The 27896-nt window shown below is 34.0% G+C and overlaps 1 protein-coding gene across 1 annotated transcript; it reads right to left on the bottom strand.

Moving 5' to 3' along the window:
* Window positions 1-655: 655 nt before the first annotated feature.
* Window positions 656-27882, bottom strand: LOC123555987 (uncharacterized). The gene is made up of 22 exons (XM_045346573.2): window positions 27534-27882; window positions 25637-25776; window positions 24988-25183; window positions 24324-24668; window positions 23579-23956; window positions 23175-23372; window positions 21514-21801; window positions 20641-20780; window positions 20246-20444; window positions 19040-19339; window positions 17451-17590; window positions 16779-16980; window positions 16275-16589; window positions 15336-15662; window positions 14449-14637; window positions 12246-12284; window positions 8547-8576; window positions 7711-8031; window positions 6803-7129; window positions 6155-6484; window positions 3434-3784; window positions 656-3195 (listed from the first exon to the last, which is right to left on the bottom strand). The coding sequence occupies exons 1-22, from the start codon at window positions 27880-27882 to the stop codon at window positions 3023-3025; spliced, it is 5277 nt and encodes a 1758-aa protein (XP_045202508.2). The 3' UTR covers window positions 656-3022.
* Window positions 27883-27896: the final 14 nt, after the last annotated feature.

Raw genomic sequence — 27896 nt, 5'->3', positions numbered from 1 at the left:
CACTTACCACTCGCTCTATTGTGACCGTGTGTGGAAAGGTTTTTGCTATAGTAATTGGTAATACCTACTTAGCTTTGCTTCCTTACTTCCAAAGGTGTTTATTTGCGTTGCATAGCCACAGCGTTCGTTACATTCTGGATCAGGTTGCCAATACCACCTACTGCATGGAGCCAACCAGAGTATATGGGTCGGCGATTAGATACTGAATTATTGACCGATATTTCGAAGTTGCATACGTATTTCACTTTCTAGCAAACAGTGGTCACTTCGCAAATCGATTTGAACGTTGCTTGCCTAGGTTTTAGCTGTCTGGTAATACCTTGCCTTGGCCTTGCATTGCCTAGCATTTAATCGACGTTGGGTGTGGATTAAACGTTTAACGTGGGGATCGGACTTATGACTTTGGCGTTGCTGGATCAGAATGTTTGATAGCAAGGTTCTTTCTCCTATCGAACGACGGATTTTGTCCTTTTAAAAAATTCCGCTTACATTTTATTCAATATGTATAGGGTTCATGTCTTATAAATATTTTCTTTAAATCGTCTATTGTACGAATATACCATTAGGAACCTGTTATATACTCAAATAAAAAGACTATACTGAATAACTTTGTTTAGTCTTTATTTTGAGTAATACATAAATAAATAACCTCTTATATTAACTCCATTTTATGATGCCGAAAATGAAATGTTTTGATATCTAATGTACATTCTATAATATCAGTAATACAATTAAAGTTATTTCTAAACTGATGTAATTTTATGTTCCTCAATTCGATTAAAGGATATGAATATCATGTACACAACAGCAGAATTGTGCGATATTTTTTGTACAAAATTTTTAGATATCCCAAATATTTTATATTTTTTGTTATCCATTTTTCATTAATGACATGCATAAGGTTGTGTTGAAAGCTTTTTTGAAAATTTATTTGCCAAACCTTCTAGGGTTTGCACTTTTTATAGTATATGAATCTTTTTATTTTGAAAAGTATTCTAAATTTCAGAACTGATTAAACAGAAGTGACCATACTGCTTATGATTAAAACAGATATAGGTCACTTTAAGAAATAAAATTCCTTATCCATTATCACTTATAACAAGGCCTATAGATTGTGGTAACCCCTTACACCCAACAGTTTCACCGTCACAGATGTTTCAATATATGGTTTCATTCAATTTGTATCACATTTTCAATTTGTATCACATTTTTTGTATGATTAAAGAGGTATAACCTTCTGCCACTGTACATTAAAAGACATTTTGTTTTTAGAAAACATATTTCAATATTTTGTAACACGGTTCCGTCATGCAGGGACAGTTGTGTAAAATTACTGGGTGAGACACCTCTCCTAACAAGAGTGTTAAAAAATTATGGTCAGTAAGAAGCGTTTCATATCTCACTGTCTTGTAAAAAGATTATAATGAGTTTTGTTTTAAAAGAACTTTCCAAGAATGTACAGGTTTACATACTTTCTAAATACAATAAAAAAGGATGCAAGTCTCCTTAAAGGTGTTTCTCTTGTTGCTCTGTCTTCTGAAAAGGCATTGAGTACATACGTTTTTGGTTCTTAAGGTTTGCTTTTTATATATTTATACACGAGCATTTTTGTGTTTTACATGCCATGCCTTTTTGTTTCCATTACGTGTGTTAGAGATTCACCTGGAGGGGATTACTTTTATTTACACTGTCCCATGTCTTTGGAACATGGTGGGGGTAAGAGTGAGGTTGGGTGCGCACCATAAACCGGTTTAAGCTCCCCAGTGGTGTTTTTGCCACTGACCGTTCCAAGGCGGTGCCCCACTGTGTTCCTTTGTTTGTTCGTTTTGTCCTTGTGTGTTGACTTTGTGTGCGCGCGTGTGTGTATGCTTATTGTTCGTCTTGTCCTTATGTGTTGGCTTTGAGTGTGTGTGTGTGTGTGTTGTTCGTTTTGTCCTGATGCGTAGGCTTTGAGTGTGTGTGTGGTGCACGCGTTTGCGTGCTGGGGGTTCGTTTTGAAGAGGCTGCGCTTTTGGTGCGTGGCACTCCCTGTTTGATATTTTTCTTTGTTTTTTTGAAGATTTCAGCGTATGATATTTCCTAACGCATTTAACACGACCTTATCAAATAATTAATAAATATGAAATCATACAATTGATCAAGTAAAGTTTCAATGCTATCGTTTCCATGATATTTTGAATTATAATCTATGATATCCTTCATTCATTTTCAAATGCATTTAAAGGTACTACAAATAATCAGCAGAACCCTAAAATAAATGTGTTATATCAATAAATGGATTAAAAAATTAGGAAAACGAAACCAAATACAATTGTGATACAAAACAATTTACATGTAACATTTTAGCTATTGAACATTGTACAGCTTTACAGCATGTCTTAATCTATTCAATTTCAAACATAACATTGACTGACTTTATTGTTTCATGTTTGACTTGTTGGATATAGGTACTATGATATGACTGAACGTGAAAATAACAAAAACACAAAGCCACATGACTAAATAATGCAATATGATAGGGGTAAGAGACATATATAAAAAATAAAAATAATGTCTGAGACAAACATTTCTTTTAAACGGAGCTTACATCCAAAATTACAAGTATTACATTGGAAATCATTCTCCAGACACAACTACAACGGTAAAAATTATATCACATCTGAAAATTTTCCAAATATGGCACTTGGCACACTTTAAGGACGGTACACTTATCATTTAATAAAATCTGTGAAAAGATCCTTTTGAAGCATAAAGTGTTTCAAGAGAAGAATTTTTAAAAGTATTTTCTATTTTTAGATGCGATATAATTTTACACTATGTTTGATTTAGTCTGTTCGTAAGAGTGCAAGACCTATCATGCCCCTAACATTGTAAAGCATGCAAATGTAAGTTAATTTTTTGTAATATGTGAAACTATTTGTGATAATGTTTCTGCAATTTGTCTGTTATCAATTTTTTGCAAGTCGTTTTGTAATCATGCTTTTGCAGTTCGTCTGATATGTTTTTACATTTCGTTGGTTACCTAGCAGTCAGGAACACTGCAACCTGTACAACCTGTCATAGTGGTGTTTACAAAATTTGGACAGTCTTTTGAACCACAGTCACTGACGGATATTGCTCCTTCACTGCATCTAATATAGTAATGACAATTAAACGGATGGTAATATTCCGGGTATCCAGTAGACGGACATTCATCTGAAAAATATGATTGAATGAATTGATTTGTTATCGTTCTAGTTTTACACTGTGTTAACAGTAAAGCGATTTTGACAGTGAACATTACATTCTTTCCGACGTAAAGTATTATACTTATCCACTAGCAATTATGTTTTTACCTACTTCAAAGTCACGAATATCCATAGTGTGCCTCCTTATTTCATATATTTATAGTTGACTAGTACATGTTTGCCAAACATAAAGCAATAGTACTTACTTTCTATCAACTTTATTCGCTGTACATCCGAAACTAACATTGGTTCGGTGACGTCAGTATGATTGTAGACTGCACATCGTATATCTGTGTTATTCCAAGATTCCGTGAAGGTGTGTTCTTTATAGGAGACTGTTTTGTTGATAGAACATTCCTTTTTTAATTCTGTTTCTGGTTCTTTAGTTCCAATATTGTATGTGTCGTATGATTCAAAATTGTTTTTACTGTACTCAATGCGAATTTCTCCCGCCGGGTATCCGACATTTGCATCACATGTTACTTTTTCACTGTATTCCGCTAGATTTAAAACCATTCTCGTAGGAAGTGACAGAAGAACTCCTCCACTCGGTGGCTCTGTTTTAGAACGTAAATATTGAATTATATATAATATGGCATAATTGTGTTGAAATTATTTTCCGTTTGCAATCTCTAACGAGCAATATTAAATTATTAAACATACAAGGCCGTTCAGTTCCTAAAGGGAGCTGAGCGTCTCAGTTCAAGCACAATTAGGAGAGGACACAGATTAAATTTGATATAAATCCAAGAGAAAAATTGCTTAGATATCTTCTTTCAAGCTTTCGTGGCACTAATAAGGACCGAGTATAAATTTAAACATAGTTTGGAGAGGACTCATAGTGAAATTAGAGACCATGTTGAGGAAGATCCATCGAGCGGTCCGTGAGAAGAAGTTCTTTAAAGGTATTTCGAATCTCAGTTCTAATGACTCCTTAAACAGCATTGGGAAAAGACCTTATAATTATGCTACAGACCAAGCTTGATAAAGATCTATCAAGCGGTTCGTGAAAAGAAGTTGCTGCAAAGGCATCTTTATTAAAAGGGCCTGATGCCCAATTTGAACAGAAATGAGAGAGGGCTTAATTATGAATAACGATACTATAGAACAAGTTGATGAATATTCATCAAGAGGTTCACGAGAAGAAGTCTTTAAGGGCACATCTTGTTTCAGCTTTAGCGGTCCTTTAAAAGGGGCACTCGAACATAATTTAGAGAGGACCTTATAATGATGCTACAGATCAAATCTGATAACGATCCATCAAGCCATTCATGAGAAGAAGTTGTTAAAGTGTATTTCTATCTGTAGCTTTAGTGGCCCCTAAAAGGATCGAGTGCCCGAATTAAAACAATGTTCGGAGAGGACTCAAAGATTTTACAAAAATACTGAACGACGATCCATCAGGCGGTTCATGTGGAGAAGTTCTTTCAAGATTTATGCCTTTCTATCTTCTTTCTTTCGGCACATAAAAGGGGCCAAGTTTGGTCATTTAAACGAAATTGGAATACGGCCCAACGCAGACCAAGCTTATGGAGATTCTCAAATACTTCATGAGAAAATGTTGTTCAAAGGTATTTCTGATACAAGAGGCCGAGTGCCCTAATTCGAACAAAAGTCAGAGAGAACTTTCTATTGACGCTGCAGATAAAGTTTGATGATTATTCACTAAGCGACGCATGAGGATCAGTCCTTTATAATGATATCGTTATTTTAGCTTTAGCGGCCCTGAACAAAACTGAGGGAGTACCCTATAATTTTGCTAAAGGTCAAGTTTAATAAGGATCCGTCAAGTGGTTCACAAGAAGGAGTCGTTTAAATGTATTTCTTTACTTTTAGTTAAAGCGGCCGCTAAGTGCAATCGAGCGCCACTAGTTTAGAACATTTTGGAGGGGACCATGATTCTACATTTCAACATCAGCTCTAGTGGCCCCTAAAGGGGCTGAGTGTCCCTATTTCAACAAATTGAGCGAGGTCCTTTAAATCATGCTACTGATAAAGTTGGGTGTAAATCCATCCAGCGGTTCAGAAGAAGTTGTGTAAAGCTCCAGTAGCCCCTTAAAGGAACCATATTGCCCATATATGATTCAAATTAGGAGATGGCCGTACAATGATGCTACAGACGAAGCTTCGTGAAGATCCTTTAAGTGTTTCAAGAGAAGAATTTTTAAAAGTATTTCTATTTTTATATCTAGCAGGACCGTATGAAGCATTTTCAGATGGGGGCGTCACACATTATGAAAATCAGCTAAAATTGACTCGCTGTCAAAAAATGCTAAGATAATTACTATTATCGGTCAAATTATTGGGGGCCCGGCCAGCTGCCCCAACCCTGTTCCTACGGCCTGTCTAGCACCCAGAGAGGGTAAAACAGATCGAGTTGAAGCAGATCTAACAAGCGGTTCAAGAGAAGAAGTTGTTTAAATGTATTCATATCTTTAACTCTTGCAAAAACTAAGGGTCAAGCGCAACCATTTGAACAAATTCTAGAGAGAACTTTGCCAGGATGCTACACATTTTGACGTGCAGTTTCAGAGGAGAACATGTTTATATAAAATGTGCACTATGGACGAAGGACATGATGCTTCTATACTATTATCTCACCCTTAATCTCTGATTTGAAAGTTTTCTTTTGACTTTCATTGATATGAAAATGTCATACGAAATTCCATTTCAATATTGTGTTGATATTAAGTGTAAGGGAAAACGTTTCATTCATATCATGGTTTGGTATTCTAATCAAAAGATATGGGAATTTAAAATAAATGTTGGAGATAACTAATTACTTTAGTACCGCTATTTTTAAAAAGAATTATTCATTAAATAAAAAAATGTGTTATTATAACCATGCACGTTAAATTGAAACGGTTCTTACAAAGAAAATGGCCGATCTATAATTTTTTTGGCAAAGCCAATTTTTAAATACATACTTATCGCTGATAGTGTAAATGACGCCTGGAGAGAACTGTCAGAGACAGATTGGCAGTAATATGTCCCTTCATCTTCACATCTAACTGGGTTGATCGTAACAACTGCTGTCAAGTTGTTGTTTGCATTTACAGCTCCTATGCCATTAGTATCCATAGAAGAACATGCAACAATGCCGCTACTGCTGATATTACATACATGTTCCTCGCCTAATACTTTTGAGTTTCTTGTAAGGATTGCTCCCGATTCTGCTGAGATGCCTTCAATAACGCATTCAAGTTGTAGACTGCTACCTATCTGCACCGTTTCAGATTCCCTCATAAAATATACAACTGAAATTTGACGAATTGTAATGCCTTGAAAAAAAATGTCATTAAAATTAATGTGATATTTCACTAAGAGATAAAACTTTGACTATATAGCAGAAAAAAATGAGCCTTCGCAATCCAACACACCACAAGTTTATGCAAAATATAGATCTTGGTTTTTTCATTGTCTGTTACTGTGATTTTTTTGTCATTTTCTTTAAACTTCCACTATTTAAAACCTTGTTACTAAAAAGTTAATTTGAAAACCACAATGAAAGAAGGAACATAACTTTTAAGAAAGGTTACTGGTTAAGATGTTCACATCTAAAAAAGCTCAATTACCTGGATTTGAAACTTCTATTGTTTCTAGATTAGACTCTAAAATGTCATTATTCGCGCCTGTTGCTTCACAGATATATTGATGACCCTCCATGCCTCCACTGATATAAAAGACATGCGTGACTGACATAAAAGTAGTACATTTAGCTGTTTCATTTTCAGATTTCGTTACTTCGGCTACCTCTGTCCACTTGCTTTCACCCGATTCTTTTACTTTTAAAGCAAGGCTTCCCTTTGGTCGTCCTACATCAACACTGCAAGTTATCTGTACTTCTTGATTACGATAGAATTGGTCAGGCTGTTTTGATAGGGCCGGCTTCGAAACGTTTGCTTAAAACAAATGAATGAATTTAAGAAATAATTTATAGCAAAAGAGTGCTTTAACACTAATTATGCACGATGGGTGGTTATACGTCGGGCGTAATAATTTCACAAGGTCGCAGCCTGAGCGAAATTATATGAACGACGTATTACGCTTGTGCTATAAATTATTTAGATTCTAATATGCCCTGAATTTCGAACAATAGATAAAATATAGAAGCGCAAAACTTTGACGTCACCACACGTTAACGTGACGTCATTCTAGCGTAAGAGTGTTTTAACAGAAACAAGCATATTAGAATATTAAATAATGTTCAAACTAAGAGCGCAGGAGATTAACTGAAATAGTTCAATTATTCAAATGTCTAAATCACTTTGACCATATGTGCTTTTTTCTCTAAAGAATTATGTGAAATCATTTTATTTGGTGTACGCTTAACTAATAGATAAACTGAATTAAATCCTAACGAAAAATAAAATTCCCATCTTCATAAATTCCTGCCTCGGTGAAATAAACGTTGACGAGATTTTACGAACTCAGAATTAAATGATGTACTGTATACGTATTTGAAAAGTAAAAGTAATCGTACCTACTACTTCAACCTCGCTGGATCCTTCAACATCTGAATATTTGAATGTGTATATTCCTATGTGCTGGCACTGTAAAGGCACGAACTTCAATGTAATTGTACTCGTATCGAGAACTATTTCGTTCGCCGTTGCTGTCGTAAACGAATTTGACGTTAAGTTATCTCGGCTTGAATCAAATATCAAACCAAGGCTGTTATCAGCGATGATAGTCACCGATGACTGAGTCAGATTGCTTAGGTCAATATCAATGTTGTTTAAGCTGCATGTCACTTCCATATTTTCGTCATATGCACCGGTCAACAAATTGCCACAGACCATGTCTGTAAAGATTCATTTGTCACAACAAAGGTCATTATCATTATAAAATGAAATTTTACATGAAAATGTCAAAAATGCCAAATTATATGTTGAGGTCTGACTTTTCAAATGTTTATTAACATTTGTTAAACGAAGGTATTACTCAAGTAAATAAGATGCCAGATTTAGAAAAAAATATCTTGATTTTGAGGAATAAAGTCTAGATGTCAAAATATTCAGTATACCTCAATGTCAGGTTATCGCTTCGGGAGCCCTACACCAATAGAATCTGTAAAGAGATTCTTTGGAAGCACAGGATGCAACCAAGCAAAATAATAACAGACTCAGTTTGATTGAGTCTGTTCATGGTGTAACACCTCTCACGCCCCCTAGCACCGGCTTAAGCGGTGTTCTATTAAATAAAAATGAGTGTACTCCGTGAGCTCAAAGGACAACACTGAATCCAAGTACGGGGAGACTTTTTACAGCCGCCTCACGCAATTTCTATTCAAATAATATTGTTTAATCTATTACTTACATGTTGAATTTGGCGAAGGTGTTGTCGTTGCTAAAAGAGAACATATATATGTATTTAAAATTTTGGACTTTATGCATAAGAATAAAAGACATTTTTACAAATATATAAACTAAAGTATTGTGTTTTCTTTATCAGATAGAATGTGACGTCCATAAGATATGTCAACCCGATGATCTATGACAGTTACATCTCTGACCAAATTGGACACAAAGTATTGACACGTCTATTTACAAAGTATGCTTAAGGTAATTTTACCTACAAGATTGCTTTTTCCCATGTCTTATATAACTTTTACTTCTTTTGTTTTATTTGGGTAAAGAAGACATATTTCAACGTCTTAGTCTTGGTACCCTATTGTTGTGTTATGTAATCGGTAAAATAGTGTCCCTTCGAGTTGTGCCTCAAGAACTCATATGTATGTGAATCGAGAAGAGACGAAAACAACAAACATCCTGTCAGATTTTATAATGTATTGATTGTTACTGTTAATTACTGTTAATTAAAATGTATAGAAATAATCGACGTGAGCCTAGCTCTGTGTTTACGTATATACAAGTTTAAATAGGTAAACAGTTTGTATAAAATAGTTAATAGTTCCAAATGGTTTCATACAGCACACCCTGACGCTAATTGGTGGCTGGAAAATAACGTATATACTTTGCAAGTATCTATCTAACAGTGCGCGCTACAATCGCGAAACATCGGGGTTTTGTTACAGCTACGTGACCTTGTCTGGACATGAGGACATAGTTATTATTAGCCTCTTTCTAAACATATGTTTGACCAATGCCCATTTGATCGGGTCAACTCTATGTCACCCACCGATGTATGTATACCTGCTTGACCGGTATTTCATGTATAAACTAAATTATACGAATATACATGAAGAATGGAATTCTAGTTACCATAATGACCAGGGCTAAACGTTCTAGTATAACAGTTTATGTAGACCGGTATATAAATTAGTGTCGGACTTTCAGAAGTCCAGTGATTTTGAGCAAATGTTGAGCAAATGTTTAAACTTTCGGATTAAAATCATTTCCAAATTATTCTCAAACGACCGGTAGCAGATGTCAGCGTTGTTTGCGAATTCTGGCGAGAAGCATGTTGGTACTTTTTGTAATGCTAAAAACATGTACTAAGTGATGGTCCCCGTGGTCAGACAGTTTCTATTCGAAATATGTAGGGTCAAATGTCATCACTCCAATAGCATTTTTTCCAGCTTAAGAAATATTGTAAATAGGATTTATGAAAAAAATGTGCCTCATTTTCATGTTGCAGCATAATGAAATATTTCTTTCACCTATATACATATATACCCGTACTATTTTCAAATTAAGTGAAAGAAATGTATATATATGCAATTAATTAATGCTTCTTGTTTCACAAAATAATTGAAACTTGTGAAATAAAACCTGTTATTATAAAGTATAACTTTATATTTAATGTTTGTATAAATTTACAGAACATGTAAATAATTTTCTTTTCATTTAGAGAACAAAGAAATGAATGAATACAAATGAAAATTAGTAGTTTTGGTACGATAACACGATGGTATGTCTTAAAAACAAACGCAGCGCATTACTTTGACGAAATACTTATAAATCTATAACATTCGTGGCACTTAAAAATAGATCAATACATTGATTGAATATGACATGGTGAATAACGCACTATATAATTTTCTACTTACAGTATATTTGGAACATTTGTAGAAGTATTTTAGTTGTATGGTTTCCGATGCTTATCAACCAAACGATCTACATTTGTCACTGATAAAGCAATGTAACATGTTCTACTAGTTTTCCTTAAACGTAAGGTTCAGATAAATGCATATGATTAGCATAATGTTAATTACTAAAATCGGGAACTCTTCAAAACTCTCTTTTGACTTCCAACTTTCAAAACTATTTAGTATTTCTAGCTCGAAATATTGAATAATTTACAGAAAACGACACGTGATTTTCGTTTAAACGTGTAGTTACGTTAAAGTTATTTAAGGAATATTATAGTGTGACAATTGTTATGACTGAAATACTGTTGATAAACGGCGTTAAACCCAAAACAAACAAAGAAACAAACAAACATTAGAATTCACGAAATTCCGAGTAATAAAGTAATGAACACAACATTTTATCATGTTTTGAAGCTTTAAAAGACAGTCACAAAAGCAAATTGACATGATCCCTTCCGTGCAAATAAGATGATTTTTGGTCATTTCCATGTCACTGAAATCTTTTTGGATGGCAGATTGTGGAGGAAAATAACCGTTCCCTAATGGTCAATTTTTAATAAGCCAATAACCTTTTTCGGTTTCATCACCACATAGCGTATGTTCCGTCACCAGATATATTGGTAACGAAAGGAAAAGCTAGAAGCCGCGATTTCCTGTTTTAGGAAATGTTAGGAGTATTAGCTAGTTTTCATAGTAAATTCCTGTGGTAACACCGTCTCGCCAAGGCCAGCCGGCATAACAGTTCCTTATCTCGCTTGAAATTCTTTGACTATTTTTACAAAAGGAAAACATTGGGAAAATAACATACGTGAAATTCTAATCAGCACTTCTTATTGAAATAGCATTAGAAGAAAAAGTAAAGTTACTCACTGCAAAGTCATACATTTTGACTATCACCTTATTATTACCCCTCGTTTCTCTACCAAATAAAGTATATATTCCGGATTTGCAGCATATATTAACCAAGTATATAACACGAAGAAAAGGAAAAAAATCAATTGCTAGCTGAATCGTATTTAACTCCTTGGTGATATTGTAGATTTAAAGAGGCATTGCACGCTCATATACTCTTGAAACTTTTTACAATCATACGTGCATAATCTAAATATTGCCCTCTATTCATATACATTTTTTTAACCTGGCTTGAATACACTCAATAAAATTCCTAATCGGTCAGTTTAAATTGTATTGCTATTTTGTTAATAATGCATGTATTCAGGCGAAATTTCACATACCGACATTTAAATAGGTACTGCAGCTAATTATTAACTTATTTTGTTTTACATGAGTGTAATTATTTTTGCAATTTCGAAAGAAATTTGATATAGTTTGTTTGTAGTTGTTACTTTGATGGTTATTTCCATTTTTAATATTTTTTTTCTTTTACGAGAACCTTCGATCGTTGGTTATCTATCATCCGCGCTCTTTTCGCGAAATTTATCCCAAGTACAATTCATTGAAGTGACCGATTTTGAATTTTGTTGTAAAATTCCGAAAGCCTGGGCGCGTTGCTCTTGTGTCAATTTCATAATGATATGTGTTTTTCTAGTATGACTTTCGTCTATAATACAAAATATGATTATCAACAGGTACATATTGGTGCACATGCCCTGCACGTGCAAAACATGCTATATTGGTGAAAACGCCTATTGTGGTTAGTTTGGCCGTGACGCCAAAAAATAAATCAATTAACTGCAGTACCTATTCAAATATCGGTATGTAGAATTTCTTGTAAATACATGCATTACTAACAAAATAGTAATACAATATAAACTGGCCGATTAGGAATTTTGTTGAGTGTACATTTTTTAATAATTGCAGCATCCAGATTTGCGTTCGGACAGACGAAGGTCATTTCTATAATCCCCTCCGGTATTTCACCGGTAGGGGACTAAAAAAATCATATACGCGCTAACTACATAATATATTTTAAGCAATATGCTATAAGTTTATAAATGTCTTACTTGTAGGAGTACTTTCCTCCTCTAATGGATCCCGTCGACCTGAAATAAAATGCATTCCAATTTCAGTCTGACTCTGTGACATTTCAGAACTTAGTCACCTTTACAAAGAAATTATAACAGTTATTACAAATATATTATTGTATGTTTACTAGCAGCTTGTTTGGAAACTTATGAGAACAAAACAAGAAATATCTTTAAAAATGATGGTCGGCGAATTGTAATAAGGAAAGAAGTTTATGAATTTTTCAACTAACATTCATCTTTCATCTAACATTTTTCAAATTGCAAAACTAAACACCGCACTTTAACAATTTAAATGGTTCTCTTTTAATTTTTCGCAAAGGTTTCGTAGGGTTGCAATTTTGTTTCGTTTATCCTTAGACGAATAATTACAGCAGTAGTTTGATGAAGATTCGTGAAGCGGTTCATGAGAAGAGGTCATTAAACGTGTTTATATTTTTAGCTAAATTGGTCCCTATCCCCATTTGTAACAAAATAGCAGGAAACCTTACGATATTGTTACACATCGAGTTTGATAAAAATCCATTACATTGTAGTGGTTAATGCGAAGAAAGGCATATCTACTTTTAGCTATAGTGGTCCCTAATAGGGCCCAAGTTCTTATATAAATAAATTTGGAAGAGGACCTTATAATGATGCTCCAGACCAAGTATGACAAAGATCCACCGAGCTGTTCATGAGACGCTGTATAAAGGCATTTCTAGTTTTAGCTCTAGCAGCCCCTAAAAGGGGTCAAATGTCCCAGCTGAACAAAGTTGGCTGCGGGCCTAATAAAGATGCTACAAATCAAGTTTGATTAGAATACATGAGAAAAAAATCAATTAAAGGATTTTTTTATTTATTATTTTTATTTATTTCTAAAACAGGAAAACTGATCCCGCTTTAACAAATAGCATATTCGCTATTCATGAATCTTTGGACAATGACGTCACACCTATAAAAAAGTGAAGGTCAAGCAAAACCTACAATTGTAATTATTTCAATACTTCTGTTTCATAAGCAAAGTTTGACCGTAGTTTCACATAGATAAACTGTATGCAACGTACCTTCATTTCAGTGTATTTGTTGGGTTTAACGTCGCACCGACAGAATTTTAGGTCATATGGCGACTTTCCAGCTTTAATGGTAGAGGAAGACCCCAGGTGCCCCTCCGTGCATTATTTCATCACGAGCGGGCACCTGGTTAGAACCACCGACCTTCCGTAAGCCAGCTGGATGGCTTCCTCACGTGAAGAATTCTACGCCCCAAATGAGGTTTCGAACCCACATCGATGAGGGGCAAATGGTTTGAAGTCAACGACTCTAACCACTCGGCCACTCCTTCATTTCAGTGTAATGAGATTCAATCATTATATAGCATATATATAATAAAACAGATTTCAACTGAGTTCAATATTTGCATCCCATACTAAAGAAAAATATTCATATGTAATAAATCAGTTAAATAATTTATAACAAATATATCAAAGCAAACAAGTACTCATTTTAATATGCAATCTGAATAAGTCACAAAAGCAAGAAACTTTTCATATACAGACGACAATTGTAACAAGGAAATTCTTTTAAAAAGCACTTCTCTACATAAAAGACTCTTATCACACCCTTATTCATGTGATACGCAGACCGTATTCAGCTCTTTCTTTAATTTGATATATGTTGGTATTTGAACAGGTTTTTATCATATTTATTAAACTTACTTATCATTTTGAGATATATCAATATTCTTGCCAAATATATTGAGCCAAAGTTAGCTTTAAAACTGTGAACAGCGTCGTTTAGGATAAACGCTTTGTCTACATTTCACTCAGCGTAGCACAATCAACAGAGTGAAAGAAATTGACACTCTCGTCCAATCAGGCAGAGTGTTGCATAAATCTTCCATTTTGATAAATTATCTATAATGCGTTATCAAGTAGTTTGATTTGCAAACTGAAGTCACGTGGCATAGGTAACGAAAACGAATAGACGGCGTTTGCCGAAAAATATATGATTACATCACACCAAAACAGTGTCAGTTGCACGCTAACAAATGGGTACATTGACTACATACATTTAGTATAACGTGATAGCAATTATTATTACAAATATATCATTGTATGTTTACCGGAAGCTGGGAAATTTATGGGAACAAAAAATATATTATTAAATCACATCGCTAACAAAGTCTACACTGACTACATACATTTGCCAACGTTGTCACAAGGAATACATTTGGACGTGTCTAAAACATCGTAACACTCATCTACTTGACAGTCTTTGTTAGGTCTGAGTGCAGTAATATTTCTGCCTCCTACTCCACACGTAAACCAAGCTCGACAATCAAATGGATGAGGAACTTGAATACCATTTGCAAGACCATTACAGAGCGTTTCTGAAAATAATAAAATGGAGAACAGGTAGTAATTCAATGAGAGTCAGAATATACCAACGTCATCCAAAATGTATTACCTATTCCTTATACATATCGAATATGATTCAGTGAGTTTAGTTATTTCTTAGAAAACCTGACAGCATAGTAACATGGTTTCATTCGCATATTGGAACATACTCCAAATCTTTACTTCATATATGCCCATGTATGCATAACATTACAAGGAATTAGTTCATAACATCATTGTAAATGAGTCACTTTGACATTTTATATCAGAAAAATGTCGAATAAAATCCACCTGACTGCAATGATTCCGCAGTTTGTGCATTTGATGTTCTGTAGACTGTCTGGGTACACGTGTTTATAGTTCTTGAAAATGAATGGGTCTCATTTGGACAGCAACACATCAGAAACAAATACTTTACATTAATTGTAGCGTCAACGGTTAAGCAAACTATGGCTATTGATCAGTGGTTCTTGATAAGCATGTTTCTATTAGAAAAGAGAGAGAGAGAGTCATTTTAGCAAGGGCGAGGAGTCGAACCCGCAACGACAAGGTGATATCACTTAACAACAATAAGTTGCTATCAACACTACCAAATGCGCTACCGAAATTCTTACAACTGTTTTCAAACAAAGCTTGATGAAACGATAAGTTTTTTATCACACCTATGAAGAATCGTATATTCAAATCATACCTGGAACAACTGTAACGTATTCGGCATCCATCAGCTTTTCCTCTTCCGTTTCAATAACACATCTTATAACTGTTCCATTCCAATCTGCTGTATACTTGTTGTTAAAGTTTACAGTGGCCAAGTTTGAACACTCATTTAACTTAAATTCTGAAGAACTCGGTGATCCAATTTTCTTAAATTCTCCGTCTACATTTGATTCTAAATATATAGATGCATTTTGAGAGCCGAGTTCGCCGGTACATACAGTTTCAAATCCAATCCCAGCCCAGGGAATAGAGTTTTCAACCATGTCACTTGATGGATCTAGTACTGTTGCAAGGGCTTTCCCTGAAAAGAACATGTCATGAATTAAGTTACAATCTTCCCATGAATTTAATTTTATGTTTTATTAGATATCGAATATATTTATCATCAAACGTTCCAAATAAATACGGATGTAATGCGATCAGAAAAAAGGAATCATATTTATCTACATTCCTTGTAACAATTTGCAATGTTGATAAATAGGTCAAGTTTAACGTCACACTGACATAATTATTTGTCTTATGTCGACTTTGAGACTAGATACGAGATACAATATGACGATCATTATTCAAACAATAATAAAACTTATATGGATTCATACCACAAGAGCATGATATGAACAGTTACGAGTCGTTAGTAGAAAGGTGTAGAAAATACATATAAAGTGTATTCAATATCACTTTTATTTCACATGATGCCATAATAATGACGTTTGTTCGGATAAGCAGTAGTGGCGTTACATTGTAAATGATGAAATAAATAATATTTTGTGTCAAGAAATAATCTTATTTTATAATTTACACTTGATATTTTCTAATGTATCATATTTTCAATTTTACAAAATAAAGATTTTAGGACACTGAATTGCACAGAGGCAATCTTGTTTTAAAATGAATGATTCACCTTTAAACTTACATTGTACAGATAAAACAGCCCTGTCTTCTGAAGGGTTCACTAAACCACTCGGTGTGCAGAAGTAGTCACCGTCATCTCCACACTGAACTGTCATATTGATCATCAGAACTCCGGAAGAATCATTCAAATTACTCTCTTCAGTTATAACTGTGACACTGTCGCTGTTTGAATCTCCTGGATATGATGCTACAATAATTCTTTCTGTTCCTTTCGTGATGCTTATGCCGGTAAGACCGTCCACGCCGTCCACAATACAGGTTAGTATCACAGATTCACCTACGATTCCTGTTAAGTTTGTAGTTTCGAAATACATATCTGAAATTGTTGAAAGTAACTTTTTATTCTTTCAGAATCATTATAAACTAGTATGATTTATAATCCTGAAATTACTTAATTTATCTTCTACATCTTTGCATACTGACTCCGTCCAATCTATAATAACTTCCTATGCAAACAGAAAATGTTATGCTGATTTCTAAACCATTTTAATATAAATACACCTACTGGGGCTATCAAGTTTAATAGCTTGTATTGTTGATGACTGAACCACATTAGTTTCGTTACGAGCAGCACATCTGACCTCAGAATTGTTCCAGCCAACATCAGGATAGAAGATCAAACGAACGGTTTGTGTATACCGACAGTTTTCTAGGACCGCTGGATCTTGTTCTACACTTTCGTTGTAAATAGAAAACTCAGACTCGTTCTGAAATCAATTACAAAATTAATTACAAAATTAAAGATAATTTTTAACTTTCTTTGAAATAAATCAGTGCAAACAATGCGGTCAAACCTGTTTTGTTTTTTTTTTGTTTTAAGATTACAGGCTTGTTTAGAAATGTTTACGAAGCAAATAATTAGTTTATCTCCACAAGGAAAGTAACTTAACGTTCATGAACAGGCTCAATAAAACGGAGCAAATGTTTAGTTATGCTGAAACCGGGACTGGAGAGCGTTGACTGTAGCACGCATTTCCACACCGTCCGTGAATATGCTCAGTCAAAGTGAGCCTGCAATAATTTCTTTTTTGTCGTGTATTGAACGACATATGGAGCTTCCACTTTTTTCTATTAAAATTACAGAATTTTAATGCATTTCTCACAGATTTCACCATTCAAAGCAAATGATAACTCAAGAAGAAACTGACATGAAGTATTATAAGACGTGCATTATTACCATAAATTTGACCTCCAGAAACATGTTCGTTGCCGCGTTTCCGTCTTGATCCCTACCAATATCTCCACTGCAACTGATTTCAAGTCTCTCATTTAGTCTTACTTTTGATGACTTATTTAGGCTAGGTTTAGTCGCAGGAGCTTTTATATAAAATAGAAGCAAAGCAATTAGAACATTATTAGAAACACATTTTATGGGTTTATGATGTAAGAAGCCGAAAAGCATATTTACCACATTTCATATATATTTTATTTCATTAAAAGATTTTTGATGCAGCTAGCTGTAGATGGTCGTCGAATGAACAATATATTATATTAAGTGTAATAACTTAATAATTTTACAGAAATCGTCCCACAAACGGAAAGTTTATATTTATCTATTGTAATATAAAGGTATTGAATAATTTTGTAGAAATATAAAATTATATATTGTTACAAAAGTATAAGTCGGTCTGAATTTAATTTATTCATAGCGATACATATGATGTTATTTCAACGATCAGACTTTTGAACTAAATTTGTGACATCTACTTTTAGCTAACATACCAAATAAATGTTCACTACACATCATCTCATCGCCACTTACCTATGCCATGACAGAAGTCAATAGATTTTACGCTCCGGACACGAAATATGATGTACAGAATTTACCTTAGGGTTCCATTTGTGACATTTACTTTTGACCCTTTGATCCGGTTCATTGGCTTTGATCACTGTTTTATCACCACCTAACTATATGCAGACTTTCAAACGTACACGAAATATGATTTAATAGTTATTACGTCAAGCACCAAACAAGAAATATCACGAACAAATTTAACTTTTGTGCTCCATTTGTGACTTTGACCGTAGACCTACTGAACCATTTTAGGTGATCTGCATATCGCCTCAATCCCTTCTACCAATAAGTAAAGTTGATGTTAATAATAGGAATGTTTATTACGTTATGTTTCGGACAACATATTTGACGACTGAGCTCATCTTGTGACCCTTACCTTTGACCTACTGAGCCGGTTCATTTTTCATCGCCACATATCTATATGAATTCCGAAGTCAAAACCTTGATTGACTATTAAGTTATAACTAGGACCTGAAAAATGGCGGACAAATTTGACCTTCAAGCTCTATTTACTCTGTTATACGCTCTGCACAACGTCATATACAACGTTTAAAACTAATGTCTTGAATGGTTATCAAAGTATGCTCAGTACACGAAAAATGATGTGCAAATTTGACCTTTAACCTCCATTTGACTTTAACCTTTGACCGACTGAACCAGTTATGCTCCATGCACTAAATTTGACGGACAAATCTGACCTTCGATATATGATGGACAGACAGACAAATGGTCAGGCGCACGCGAATCACATAATACATTGATAGACGATTAACAATTGTATACATGTATGTCAAAGCTGCGAACAAAGAGATGAAACGTAGTAAATGTCACGCCTTTTCTTTACTGATATTTACAATTTTACATACTTATTATCTAAAATAAACAGGTTTCTAGTAATATATGAGACCTCTTTAAATATATCGGGAAAATATGATGCGTTGATCTAGCAATTAGTTCATTCATTTACTTACACACAACCCTTAGTGTAAGAGTCGCGGAAACAGCATCATTTAACATGATATCGTAGTCGCCTTCTTCCTCGCAACTGACTGTTGTAAAAGTCATGTTTACTTCGGTGACTGTAGGTATCGTAAGTGTGAATGGCGTGTCGTCCCTTTTATAAGGTAGTGCCACATTGTTTTCGTTGATTAATGTAGAATAATTTTTAGTAACAACTACACTTGTGATGTTTGTTATGTCTTTCAGTGCACATATAAACAAAACAGATTCACCAATATCTCTAGCCTGTAACACAGGCTCACAAAACATAGCTGAAAGATGAACAAAGTAAATGTTATTAGACATGTACAGGTATTTGTCGAGGGGTTAGTGCCAGAACCAGCTACGTACCAAAATTGTCGTTTTTTACTTTTTGCATACTCTGATAAAGCATATTCAGAGACATATTTGGTAAAATTCTTGTATTTATATCTTATGTTTATCAAAAGGTACTCAATAACGATCAAATCAGCCATAACTGATAGTGGCCAATAAGTTGTACAAAATAACTGCTATCGATACACATGTCTACTGATCTAAACTAGAGATTCCCTCATTTAACTTAACCATAACATGCTTTACATTGATAAGATGTTCTGGCAATTTGCCACTGAAGTTTTAACTTTAAAATTTTTATTGCTCAATCAAGAAAAGTAGATAAAGCTGTTCTTTTTGCAGAATGCATTTTCTAAATTTGTCATATTTTCTCAATGCGAGAACAAGCTTTTAAAATATTTTTCTTTCTCACTATGACACGCAAGTAGGTTCTAGTATTTTAAATTAACTATTTTTCAAACTTAACAGATAAAGACAGTTAACAAAAACATTTACTTTAATGTATAAGTAACATAAATAGTTATAACAGAAATATATGTAGACCATTTCTTTCCTTCTGTATAAAGATACCTCTATCTTTGTAACACATAATGGTTCCTTTGAAAAATTGCTTGTGCTGCATTTTCGGACATCATGACTGTAATGTGGGATAAAGCTTTGTGTTGATTTTGATTATCTTTCTTGTGGCTGCCTTTTTAGAAGAAACTATGTATATAATTTATATGTTTCAAGGCATTTTTTGCTTCATCAATTTGTTTATAGTCTGCAATTCTGTTTAACATTTTTATTTTAAATCTTCTATTAGATCTACTTTAAAATAAAAGCCATGAATCACATTTTACCTGGTGTTTGTAACACAATGAGTTTTGGTGACGAATATGTTACAACCCCGGTGTCATTTTTAGCTGTACATCTAACTTGAGAGTTATTCAAAGAAACGTCAGGTGTTATGCTGAACACCACCGATTCTGAAATCTCACAATCCTCTTCTGATGATGCCCTTGTCTCGTGGTCACTGTATTCTTCAAAGTCGCTAGATTGCTTCAAAATAATATAAATAAATATACATCTATAAATTATTTGCATAAGTACTTTTTCCATTTTTCTTGCAATCGCTTTCATCATTATCTTAACAAAGTTTCAAATACAAGCAAAGACGAACGTACAGATGGTATTCTAAAACATTTACTACCAAGGAAACGTAGATATATAGTCATAAATAAAGTACATTGCTAACCTCCTGCATGACTTCTAGGTAGATAACTGCTTTGTTGTTGCCCTCTTTATCACGACCTATTCGGCCACTGCAATTAATTGCTGTCTCCTGATTTACAGTCATTATGTCAGGTACAGATAAATTTGGTTCGGCTGGTTCAGCTAAAATAATTTAAAACACACGAATTCTGATATCATCAAAACTGACAAACATTCAAAAAATATTCGAATATAAGTACCAGTCATAAATGATTTTTCTTGTCTATCTTTTTTTTTTACAAATTATAGAACAAAGAAAACAAAACGAAATACTTTCTTTACAGTACTATTTTCTCTACAATAGCGTATTTAAACAAAGCGCAGGAAGTAAACGTCCTTATAAAATTGACGCCATGACGCCCTTGTGACGCACAACTACGAAGTTCCGGTTCAGTCATATCATCTGAAGCGTAACGATTTGCATTTTGTTCCGTCTTTAAATACATTTTTGAATCGAGGAACAAACATAACCATCAAGGTGTTTTATTTTTATCGAATTCTAAATAGATGCTATACCATCAGTGTACAGATCATACGTTATTAACAGCACGAGTTATCTGGGATTGGGGATGGATTAAATGACCGATAATGCCGATCCGATGTGCAAGAACGGTATTTTCAGATATCAACATTTTCTTGAGTAAGGAAATGTTCAACAGTATTTTTCTTTATTCTATTGTATTTGAAACTTTGAAAAACAACACTCACATGTTAGTTACATTCATTGAAATTTATATGTAATAATCGTACTTAAAATGCCTTATCATTTTGACATGCATATTACTTAATATTCTTAATTTGCATGATAAATAAGTAATAAATTATGAAATAATATTGTAAAATACTTCGTACTTACAAATAACAACCAAAGAATGTGTGATGGCTGTTTGATTATTTAGACTGATAGCGTAATCTCCTTCCTGATTACATGATACATTTGAAAAACTGAGGATGACAGAACCTTCGCTGACTTTGACATCTACATCTTTGGTTATTGGTATCGTCATCTCTGTCACATTTATTGCAAATGCAGCGTAATTGTTTACTGAAATATGTGTAACTTCACCAAAGTCTTGAGTATCACAAGTGAAAGAAACAGTTCCCCCCTTGTATGATGCTGCATATGTTTTGTCGCACTTGATACCTTTGTAAAAAAAAAGCGTATGCTTAGGATTACAATACATTTCCTGTAATACCACAGTCACACATACGGCGCGGATAGCTACGTCTAAGCACGGATAGAAACGTAGTTATCCGTATCGATCCGTACCTGAGCCGTACCTTAAAATAGTAATCCGCATCAATCCGTACCAATCCGTACGGCTCCGGTACGGATCGATACGGATTACTACGTTTCTTTCCGTGGCTAGACGTAGCTATCCGCGCTGTATGTGTGACTGGGGTAAAACGGATTAAAAGTGAAATGATTTTGGAGTTAAAAACAGTTGGTCGAAAATTATAAGCGCTGATAATTTTAAATATTCTTTTATGTATCAGAGTGTCTAGTGAATGTATATTTACAAATCAAAACCTCAAACCAATTCATTACAACTCTAAAAACAACTACTACTTTTAGGCCGGTTATATTACTAAAGCTTATGCCAGAACCTTAAACTACTTTCAACATAAAGTTTCGTCATCTTTAGTTACTAATCCAATATCGGGAAAAGGCCTTACAACAAACTCTAATTAGGTGATTTTAAGGGCAGCTCCTTTTAGATTATAAGTAAACAAAGTATTGCAAATTTACCTATTTATACATTTCAAGTAAATATAGACACTATCAAATATCCCACCAATCAGCAGAAAAATTGTAAATACATTTTTGTTTAACATATCCCTATGAATGTTTTTTGTCTTATTTCTGACTTTGGGTAAAAGGTTTTTGGTGCTCAACTCCTTTTAACTTCAATGCCGACGAGTTTATTTGAGATATATGTATGTATAAATTTGGTTAGAAATTCTATGTTTTGAATTTTGACACCCGGGGCTTTTTGACAAAAGTGGTAAAATACTAAACGTAACCTACCAGTACTTGCTAGAAATCTAAAAAAAAATCCGATATTCAAAGCAAACCATTCAGAATATGGTCAACAATAACGGCCACAATAAACATATAAGACGTTACTTCAGAATTATAATATCTCAAAAATGTGCCATGATATTTTCGATGACTTTTTATCTGTCTTTCATTTCCTTGCACGCTATTAACTTCATACCAGAAAGTTGTTCATTTCCAATAGTTAAAATAATCAGTCGCTTTTAAAGCATTTTCTCTATAGGTAGGTGACAATTTGACCAAAGCAGTCAACACTAACTTTTATGGAGATACAAATTTGCAAAAAAAAAACGTTTCGATTTTGTTGTTATTATAGCAACAATGCTACAAAAATTACAAAATGTGTACTGAGACACTATAAATGGGCAACTCGTAATACTTTCAATGAACAAAGTAGCATCAAATTTTACAGGTTGTAAAGACGTATAAATGTCTGAATGAAAACCCATTTTATCCACCTGTTATATTGCAGCCGCCAATAGAAGAGCATTCCACACAAGGATTACCGTCGACAACCGCATCGTCAAAACATTCATTTTCACTGCAACCCATGGGAACTCCAACAATGTGACCATCAGTCGTTTTATCACATTCCACATAGAGATGGCAGAAGTATGGATGTGACACATAGCCAGCTTTCCCAACACATATTTGTTCTTATGAAAATGTGAGAAGTTATACTATAAAAAGTATGTTGCAATGGCCCTTAAGCAGTTTATTACATTTTAGAAGAGAATTAAAAAATTAGATGTACAAATATTTGTTAGTTTTAAAATTATCATTTCATTCTATTGTTTAAGTTGTTTTATCTCCAACTTTAGGAACAGAATCATAGAAAAAAAGTTAATTTAAATACGCTTACCTGAAACAATATTAATTGGTTTGTCATCAAACAAGTCGTCCATGGTGGCCGTAAGTTTATCAGAAGGACGTATTGTACATCTTAAGTGTTTGTACTGCATATCAATGGTTACATTATGAAACGCAAAACCTAATGTTTTGTAATTCTTACACTCGGATGAATCTGGTTCATTGCTTACAATCCAACCAATTGTATTATTATCAATCCCAGGCAATGGTGCCAAGAAGGTTTCATATGATCCATTAAAATTACTTTGTACTTCTATAGTCCCTGGTGGGTCTCCTACATCACCCTTACAGTAAAAGAGTCTGTCCCCTAACGTGTATTTGTTTTCGATTATTTCCCGCGACATTTCTAGAATAGGCACTTCCGGTTTCCCTACGAATTTATATGGAAAAAAAATGGTATAATATGTATGTTGTCAAAACCATTGTATTCTTCAAACAGAAAAAGACTCTTCATTTATTTCGTGCAAATTAAAAGATTCGTTGACTTGAAGGTATATCTGTTTTAATATAAAGTCCAGTACCTTAATATAAGTTTCAATCGACTGTAACATTGAAAAGGTATAAAATAATGACCTATGTAACAAATAAATGTTTGCAAAGGGAAATTCAATGTAGTTTGGTCACAACGAAATAAAAACATCATTTCTGCAGACTTTTATGTATTTATCAATGACCTAATGCTGTGAATATTTGAATATTTCTACATGCATAAAACTGGGTAAAAGGGCGATACATACTCTGATACGTCACTGTAGTCACATCTTCTGTTGTTGAATTGCTAGTCATAACTGCGCAGGTGTAATTAATATCACCCACCTCTCCCATTGCATCACTACACATCACGGCGTCGAAAACAACAGCTAATGTAGCTGTATTATTAGCAAAATTGCTTTCATTCACCATCAATCTTATATGGGGTTTATTCGAGTCTGGTGATTGACCGGTACTATTAACGCCAATGACAACTTCACCGTCAGACCTTCTTATCTCTATTCGTTTCCAGTCCGGTATATTCACGACGTCACATGTAATCGATGCTTTCTCGCCAATATTGAATATGTACGAAGAGGTCCCAAATGCAACTTTGAAATATAGAAGAGTCTTTGGTATTTCCTTTCATTTAAAAAACGTCTCAAAACCGGAAAGAAATGAGACAGAATTTATTTTAAAATTTTCATCAGAAAAGAACAAAACACGAGGGACATTTATTTTGCAGTAAAAACATATATCTTAACATGATATAATATCCTAAATGTTTTAAACTTCTCTGGTGTCGTTTAAACACAATTAATTGATGATTTCTCAATGCATATATCATCTAAACTAAGGCTTGTGTTTAGATATTAAGATGACATATACTTAATTCTGCTAAGATCAATTAATATATAAACGCTTTTATACCAAAAGATGTTAGAAAATGAACTTCCTTCTTTCCAGACGAAAGGTCATCCCCCTGTAGAGGTCGAACAACACACTGTGCCCATAGGTCGGAAGTTTCTGTTGCGGTAGGTATCTGTACTGAAATCGAGTCTTTGAAGTAACAACAAACCTCTTCTGGAGTATCTGATGCGTTGTAAGTTACATTGCTACCATTGTCCTATCGTAGAAACAAAAAAAGCAAGAATAAATGCACGTGATAATAGGACAATACATTCTAGCTTATGAAAATGTATGAGGTATATCGATATCTTCAGTTTAAAATTTTAAAGCTGCAAAAGAGTTCCGCCACAACAGAACAAACCATATGATCACCATTGTTTTATCGATATACAAATTATCATTCTTAGTATTTTTTGTATAACAGAAACAATCCAAGCTTTTTAACATATGAAATAACATTATTTTGATATTTTTCCAAAATATAAACAATGAAAGCTTTGTACAAAGTAAACACAACAAAAGTCTTTAAATTCGCTGTTTTACTGATGAAACACAATTTTCAAATCACAGCAAAATGATGAAAAACTTACATCCCTATATCGAGGGATTGAAGAAATAAAAAGCCACTTCATTTAAATCTGCAATATTTTGAACCTTGAAAATACATTACCCCAAAATTGGTTTCAAGTATAAGTCGTCCTTCAATTTGACCCGATTCTCCTTTTCCAATAAGACCAGTGCACTCAACTACTGCCTCTCGACCGAGATATATCTTGTCCGGGATAGTTATTTCTGGGATTTTTGACTCAGCTTCATTTTTAAAAAATAAAAACAAAGGCATATTCAATGTAATTCTATGCGCTTATGTAAGTTTCTAGATTTTGTAAAGAAAGATTTTAAAAAGATAAAATGTATGACCAATATAAAGACATGAGATACATGAGTAGTACAAGGACAAACCCCAAAACAGGGAACGCGACAATCATATAACGCAGCTACATATACAGTGCTTAGAGCATAAAATATATAGACGGATCATCTGTAATTAACACATGGTGACAATGAGCATAAATATATAGACGGATCATCTGTAATTAACACATGGTGACATAGAGCATAAATATATAGACGGATCATCTGTAATTAACACATGGTGACATATTTTATTGGTAAAAATTGAAAAATAATACATACAAATTGGTGGCAAAGTTAAGATATAGCTAGAAGTACAATGGCTACTCTTTCGCTACGCTTATCTTTGAAACAACCTAAATGTTATGTATTACACATAGAAATGTTCATGATTTCTTTCATACAGCGTAAATGAAATCACTTTTTATAAGATTTGTTTTATTTGCAACACAGGAACACAAAGATGTTTCATTTTTTGGAATTTAGACATCATCATAGTATGATGTTCTGAAACATAGAAACACAATGACGGTTTGTCATATTTATATACAGTCAAACTTGTGAATAAAGACCACTCATCGGAACAAGCAAAAGTGGTCTTTGTTCACAGGTGTTCTTTATTCGAGGGAAAGGGTCACTTATCAGTTAGCGATCATCACGCTGATAAAAAGCATTTTTACAGCTTCTACAGCATTTGCTTTCTTTATGTTCTATGTATTAATTCCTTTTGTAAATCATAACCATCATCATCATCGCCATCATCATCATCAGGTACTCAGAAACTGGACAACACTCGTTTGGAATGAAATACAGAAAAAACCTTAAAACTTTGGGAAAGAAGAATGCAATGTTATGTTTCTTTTTATTTTAATGTGCACTCTAATCAACTTAATCAAATGATTTACTAAGCATCAACCATATGCTAAATATGTAAGCATTTTACCCTGTACCTTACATATGAACTTTTGACACCAAGGAACATAAGGGTATTTCATTTCTTTTAAATTAAATATCATTATAGTGTAGTCTTTGTTTGTTTTGGGTTTAACCCCGTTTTTCAACAGTATTTCAGTCATGTAACGGCGGGCAGTTAACCTAACCAGTGTTCCTGGATTCTGTACCAGTACAAACCTGTTCCCGCAAGTAACTGCCAACTTCCCCACATGAATTATTAGAGGTGGAGGACGAATGATTTCAGACACAACGTCTTTTATCAAATCATCACGGAGAACATACGTCCCGCCCATCGAACTCGCAACCCCGCGATCCGTAGACCAACGCTCTCCCTACTGAGCTAAGCCGGCGTGCTCTATAGTGTAGTCAGTATCAGTACAATGTCGTGACAGACTAATTACTGAATTATTGGTATATTATTTTTGTTACAAACACTGTTGATTTACCGCTGAAAAACTATACTGATCAGTGTATTACATGTTAGCATTTTGATTGATAATATTTCGCCTAACTTAGTAAATAAGAATGTAAATGTAAGTCATCACAAATGCACACTACAACTGACAACTTATTAAATTATGACAAAACAGTCACAAGATGTGACTCGGGCCTATGTGAAGTGAAGATAAGACACTTACTCTAAGGTACCAAAATAATAACTTAATCTGCCGATCAGCCAGTTAAAGTAAAAGTCAGCTTACTTGATATATTAACTGTTGTGCTGGCATTATTGATTTCTATTGGACTTTCCAGTTCGCCAACAATTGCAGCACACATATACAACCCTTCATTCTCACATGTCACAGGGTCAAGTTCCAGTGAAATTAAAGCACCATCTTTATTCAGTATGTAGCTGGTAGTATAGTTGTTATCGAAGGTAGTATTTACGACAGAGCCAGTTAAATTGGAGATCGTAAATATTTGACTGACAATGTCAATATTTTTATCATCAACCTTTCCAATGATTAGGGCTTTCCAGTTTGGGTTATCCTTCAGCTGGCAGGTAATATTTACAGATGTCCCCTCTTTGAACGCATAGCTGTTTTCCATAAATGAAAGCGACC

This window comes from Mercenaria mercenaria, unplaced genomic scaffold (assembly GCF_021730395.1).
Source record: "Mercenaria mercenaria strain notata unplaced genomic scaffold, MADL_Memer_1 contig_1792, whole genome shotgun sequence".
NCBI lineage: Eukaryota > Metazoa > Mollusca > Bivalvia > Venerida > Veneridae > Mercenaria > Mercenaria mercenaria.
Note: the sequence above shows the minus strand (reverse complement) of the source record. Positions and strands in the feature narration are given on the sequence as shown.

Excerpts from the sequence above, each read along its gene's own strand:
- LOC123555987 (XM_045346573.2), bottom strand. The coding sequence starts at position 27,882 with ATGGAAAACAGCTATGCGTTCAAAGAGGGGACATCTGTAAATATTACC. Across the intron at positions 17,591-19,039 it reads TCTTACACTAAGGGTTGTGT|CTCCTGCGACTAAACCTAGC; the intron begins GTAAGTAAATGA and ends TTTATATAAAAG. Across the intron at positions 16,981-17,450 it reads TTCTGGAGGTCAAATTTATG|AACGAGTCTGAGTTTTCTAT; the intron begins GTAATAATGCAC and ends AATTGATTTCAG.